Source organism: Meriones unguiculatus, chromosome 19 (genome assembly GCF_030254825.1).
Source record: "Meriones unguiculatus strain TT.TT164.6M chromosome 19, Bangor_MerUng_6.1, whole genome shotgun sequence".
Taxonomy (NCBI): Eukaryota; Metazoa; Chordata; class Mammalia; order Rodentia; family Muridae; genus Meriones; species Meriones unguiculatus.
The window spans coordinates 6,565,748-6,570,833 of record NC_083366.1 but is presented as its reverse complement, the minus strand read 5'-3'; the positions used below and the strand labels follow the sequence as shown (position 1 = coordinate 6,570,833).

The following is a 5,086-nucleotide window of genomic DNA, read 5'->3' as shown; positions in this document are numbered from 1 at the left end:
CAGGAACGTCGGGGTTTGCTTAGCAGGACGGCGAAGACCTCGGAGAATACCAGAGGTAACCACGTGATCCCGAGAAACACTTTTAAGAAGTTGGCGAACGCCATCGGCCCTGCACCTTTCCAGGCAGAGCTCCGTCCCCAATCCGGAAGCGTTCTAGAGAAGCGCTAGTTAGTCCAGGCTAGGCGGTCGCCCGGGTCCCCACAGCCCCGCGCAGCAGGACGGTCCCGGGAAGCCGGGGCGGGGAGCGCGAGCGGGCCGGCAGCGCGCTCTCCGCGCATGTCCGCGGCCCAGCCCCCGCCTCGCCCGCCTCGGCCACGCCCCGGAGCCGCCGCCGAGGGGCGGGGCGGCCCCGCTTGAATGGGGCGCGCATTCCAGCGGGAGCACGTGACGCGGCCGCGCGGCCTGAGGTAAACAAGCGCGGCCCCGCCTCCCGCCAAGCGCGCTGCTCTCCGGCTCGCGGGCGGGCGGCGCTGGCAGCGCGGGCCGCTCTTTCAACCGTCCCCAGCGGCCGGCGCGGGGCCCGGCCGGCGTCCCGCCCCGAGGGCCCGGCCGAGCGCGCGCCCTCCGCCGCCCTCGGGCCGCCCGCGCGCCGTGGCGCAGCAGGAATTGGGCGGCCGCCCGGGCGCTATTCGCGGCTCCTGACGCGGCGGCCCGCGGCGCTGAGCTCAGCGCCCTTCCCGGGCGCCGGGGCACCGCGCCCGAGGGTGTGTCTCCGGGCCGGCTCGCCGCTATAAGGGGCGGCGGGCGGCCGCGGCCATGCAGCTCTACAGCAGCGTGTGCACCCACTACCCCGCGGGCACGCCGGGCCCCACGGCCGCCGCGCCACCCGCCGCTGCCGCCGCCGCCTTCAAGGTCTCCCTGCAGCCGGCCGGCCCCGCCGCCGCCGCCGCCGCCGCCCCGGAGCCCGCCGCCGCCGAGCGCCCGCCCGCCGCGCTCGCCGAGCCCCGCGAAGCCGCCGCCGCCATGCCCGCCTTCTCCGCCTGCTTCGAGCGGTCCGCGCCCGCCGCCCCGCCCGGCGCGCGCAGCAAGCCGCCGCTGCCGCCGCACTTCACGTCCACCGCGCACATCGCCGTGCGCTCCCTGGGCGCCGAGCGCCTCCTGCTGCCGCCGCCCGCGACCCCCGCGCCGCCGCGCCGGGCGGCCTCCGCCTGGCTGCTGGAGGAGCTGCTGCGGCCCGACGAGCCCGCGGCCGCGAACGCCGCCCGCGACGCGCCCGACAGGAACTTCCGACTGAGCGAGCACCGCCAGGCCCTGGCGGCCGCCCAGCCCCGGGCCCCCGCGGCCGCCCCGCTCGGCGCCGAGCCGGGCCCCGGGCCGTGGAGCGAGGAGCGCCGGGCGGAGCGCAGCCCCCGGGGTTGGGAGCGGGCGGCCGGCCGCAGCGACGCCCCCGGAACCGACGCGCCCCGACGGCGCGACCCCGAGGCTGAGGCTCAGCCGGGCCCCGCCGCCGCTCGCAGCAGCAGCGTCGAGCCGGCCCCGGACGGCGCGGGCGAGGCGGTGGGCGCGCCCCGGGCAGACCCGAGAGACGAGAAGCTCGCCCTGTACCTGGCCGAGGTGGAGAGGCAGGACAAGTACCTGAGGCAGAGGAGCAAGTACCGGTTCCACATCATCCCGGACGGCAACTGCCTCTACCGCGCCGTCAGCAAGGCCGTGTACGGCGACCAGAGCCTGCACCGCGAGCTGCGGGAGCAGACGGTGCACTACATCGCGGACCACCTCGACCACTTCAGCCCCCTCATTGAGGGCGACGTGGGGGAGTTTATTATCGCTGCCGCCCAAGACGGGGCGTGGGCCGGGTACCCCGAATTGCTGGCCATGGGGCAGATGCTGCATGTGAACATACAGTTAACTACCGGAGGGAGGCTGGAGAGCCCCACCGTGTCTACCATGAGCCACTATCTGGGCCCGGAGGATTCGTTCAGGCCCAGTATTTGGCTCAGCTGGCTCAGCAATGGACACTATGATGCTGTTTTTGATCACTCCTATCCCAACCCAGAGTATGACAATTGGTGCAAGCAAACCCAAATGCAGAGAAAACGCGATGAAGAACTCGCCAAATCCATGGCCATATCCCTGTCCAAAATGTATATTGAACAAAATGCATGCTCTTGAAAAGTCTGAGGACCTGACAAGCCGGGAAATGGCGAAGAACTCTAATTAGGGTAATGGCACTTTTCAACTAACTAGTAGATTGGCTTCAGGTGTAATGCCTTAATCAGTTTTGGAATGTTCTCTCAGAGCCGCAGGTTGCTGGGCACCTGAATGATGTTTCCTGATAGCTTTGGGCGAGCCTACTATAATTTGCTGTATAAAGTGAGCGCTACTTAATTTGCAAGCTGATGTCTCACGGTATGAATTTGTTCATTCCTGGTAGTCTATTTTCTATAAAAATGTATTTTTGCACATTTTTAAAAATGGGTGTACTTTCATCTATGACGTGTTCCAATTGCGAGAAACGGCTTTTTAAGCATAATCCAGAGAAGTTCTTTCTATGAAGTTTATTTCAGTTTGTGATTTAGTAGTTAGTTTACGTTGTTGAAATGGTTAACAATTCTTAATTATTATTTCAAATGGATATTGACACATTATGTTACCAGATGATTAGCCCATTCCATCTTGATGAAACAAGACGATTTGTTGTTTTGGGGAAACGTTATTTTATTTAAGAAATGGTCCGCTTTGAAGACAGTTTGCGTTTTTTAAAAAATGACAGTACCAGGCCTTACTTGAATAGAAGTCTGCTGTTCGCTGGTGGCAGAATGATGATTTTGTACTCTGATGTTTAGAGTAAAGTGCCTGGTGCTCTCGATTGTTTTCTTTTTATTCAGCAACTTAGGAAAAGCATTCATGAAATTTTGTGAGAAGTTCTCCTGTGTTACAGCTTCTTGGTTTCAACTAAGTTTTCAAAATGAGCGTTAAGAAGCTGGGCCTGCCAGAGGCCATTACTTCCAGCAGGAGGCTACTGTCTTATACTCTGTTCTTTTAAACTTCTTCCAAAAGGAAAAACAGAATCTGCTTTGTATTATGTAAAAATGTAAACAGCTTGTATGGTTTGCTGGGTCAAACAGTGTTTCCAACCCCCCCAAAAAAACAAACAAACTTATGTTGCCACTTTAACTACTTTTATTGTATTTATTAAGTAATGCAGTTTGTACTTTTTTATTTTGTAACATTTTGTGATTTTTTTGTACAATGATGTATTTGTACAATATAGCAGTTCTCAGCTGATTGAATGAATGAATAAAATGTATACTTTTACATCTTTTTATGGGTAGAGTGGTTTTTAAGTAGCCAAGTCTCTAAGAGCCTTTTAAATGTACACAATTTCTTTTCACTTAAAAAAAAGCCCCAGAATCCTGAGAGGTTTCCCAAATTCTCACATGAATGGGAAAGTAGTCATTTCAAAGGGTAACTCTCAATGAAATATGATTTAAGGGTATGGTGACTCAAGAAATAGCTCTTGTTATTTCTAATTATAATTCCTGTCAAATTATAGCTGTACCTATTGGCTAATAAACAGGGAAGTATAATTCGCCAGCCCAACTGTAATTAAATACCATACTTTGTGATCCACTCTTTTGGCATAGCCTTTCCTGTATTAAAGAGTTGCTGAAACAGTGCCCTGAATTTACCTAATCTGGTGGTTCTTAGCAGTGGGAATCTGCTTTGAAATGTGCTAACCAGACTTAATTGTACACTGCATTTTATGGTATAAATGTGCCCCTTTCAAAAATCATGAGTTGAAACTTAATTCTCACTAGGTGGGGCATTTGGAAAGAGATTAAGTCGTGAGGGCTTTGGCCTCGTGAAATGGCTGGAAAATTTAGCTTTAGGCCTTTTTTGGACCTCTGCAGCTCATGGATGCCTAGAGGCCACTATCTGTAAGGGACTGACCTACCAGATAAGAAACATTACAGTTTCTTGGACTTCTCAGTCTCTAGAAAGGTAAGAAATTTCTTTTATTCATCACCCAGTTTTGAGTGTTTGGTTAAAGCGACACAAATAGACTAAAAGCTAAACCTGCCTGCATGTGTAGTGTTGGATGTGAGGTATGTTGCAGAATGACAGTAGGCTGTTTGGATTTGTTACTTTTCAATGGATTGCTTAGGTACTACAGTTGCAGACACCTGACTATGTTAACCACATGCTTGGAAGGATTACATTGGTTACCAAGGAAAGACAAAATTGGAAATTTAAATGTTAATTGTGGATCTCTAGAGCTTTAGGTAAAGTTTTGTTCTGTGTCACCACTGGTTACATAATTTGGTCAGGAACATGCTATTAGAATTATGTGGCTATCCACTGCTTCATTTATTTTGTGATCTTGGGGAGATGCTGAGAACCTACACCAGAAAGCAGAATGATGTTCTTCAAGGCATTCTTTAAGCCTTTTACTGACCTAAATAGGTTACTTGTGTTTTCAAATCAGGATCCCTGGCAGTCAGTTTCCACTGGAAAGTGTGACGATTTTGACACAGTTTCAGATGACATGGTATTGAGAGAGATAGTGCAGTATTTATACACAAGGACAATTTTTAGCTTCAGCCAATGCACATTGTTAATTCAAGTGCATCTACTTCTACATCTTTGGGAGGTAGAGTGATTTTTTTTTTTTCCTGTGGGATGTCAGTAGCAACCTTTCTTACATGCATAAAAAATTCTTAGAGTATTTGTGTATAAAAATGGTATTGCTTTTGAGAGGTTTTTAGTTGTTTGAAAAGTTTGCTTATGTCCCTCCATTTGTCCTGCCTTGCTTAGTGCTTGTTTTACTGGTTTTGAAGAAGGAAATGCAGTGTTCACTTCTCGTGTTTAATGTTTCTTCTCTACTGCTGTGCCAGTTTATATGTGTGCCAGTTTATATGCTTTGCCAGTTTATATGCAGCAAGCCTGGATCAGTAAGCACAGGATATGAACAGCTGAAAAGGTAGGTGATAAAATGGTTATTCTTACTTACATACTTATTTTCTTAAACTGATTGTTAAACATTCATTCCTTCAGTTACTCTTTGCAGAACAGCCAAGACCCCACTGCCCTAAGGAGAGCTGATGCTAGGAGTTAGACCAAGTTTCCTTCAGGTTCATTCCCA

General features: G+C 52.2%; 1 protein-coding gene across 1 annotated transcript; it reads left to right on the top strand.

Annotated features, from left to right (window-relative positions):
- Positions 1–623: 623 nt before the first annotated feature.
- Otud1 (OTU deubiquitinase 1) lies at positions 624–3,258 on the top strand. Its single transcript, XM_021659831.2, has one exon. The coding sequence runs from the start codon at positions 757–759 to the stop codon at positions 2,110–2,112; it is 1,356 nt and encodes a 451-aa protein (XP_021515506.1). The 5' UTR covers positions 624–756; the 3' UTR covers positions 2,113–3,258.
- The last annotated feature ends 1,828 nt before the right edge of the window (positions 3,259–5,086 follow it).

Coding starts and splice junctions, on each gene's coding strand:
- Otud1 (XM_021659831.2), top strand. CDS start 757: ATGCAGCTCTACAGCAGCGTGTGCACCCACTACCCCGCGGGCACGCCG.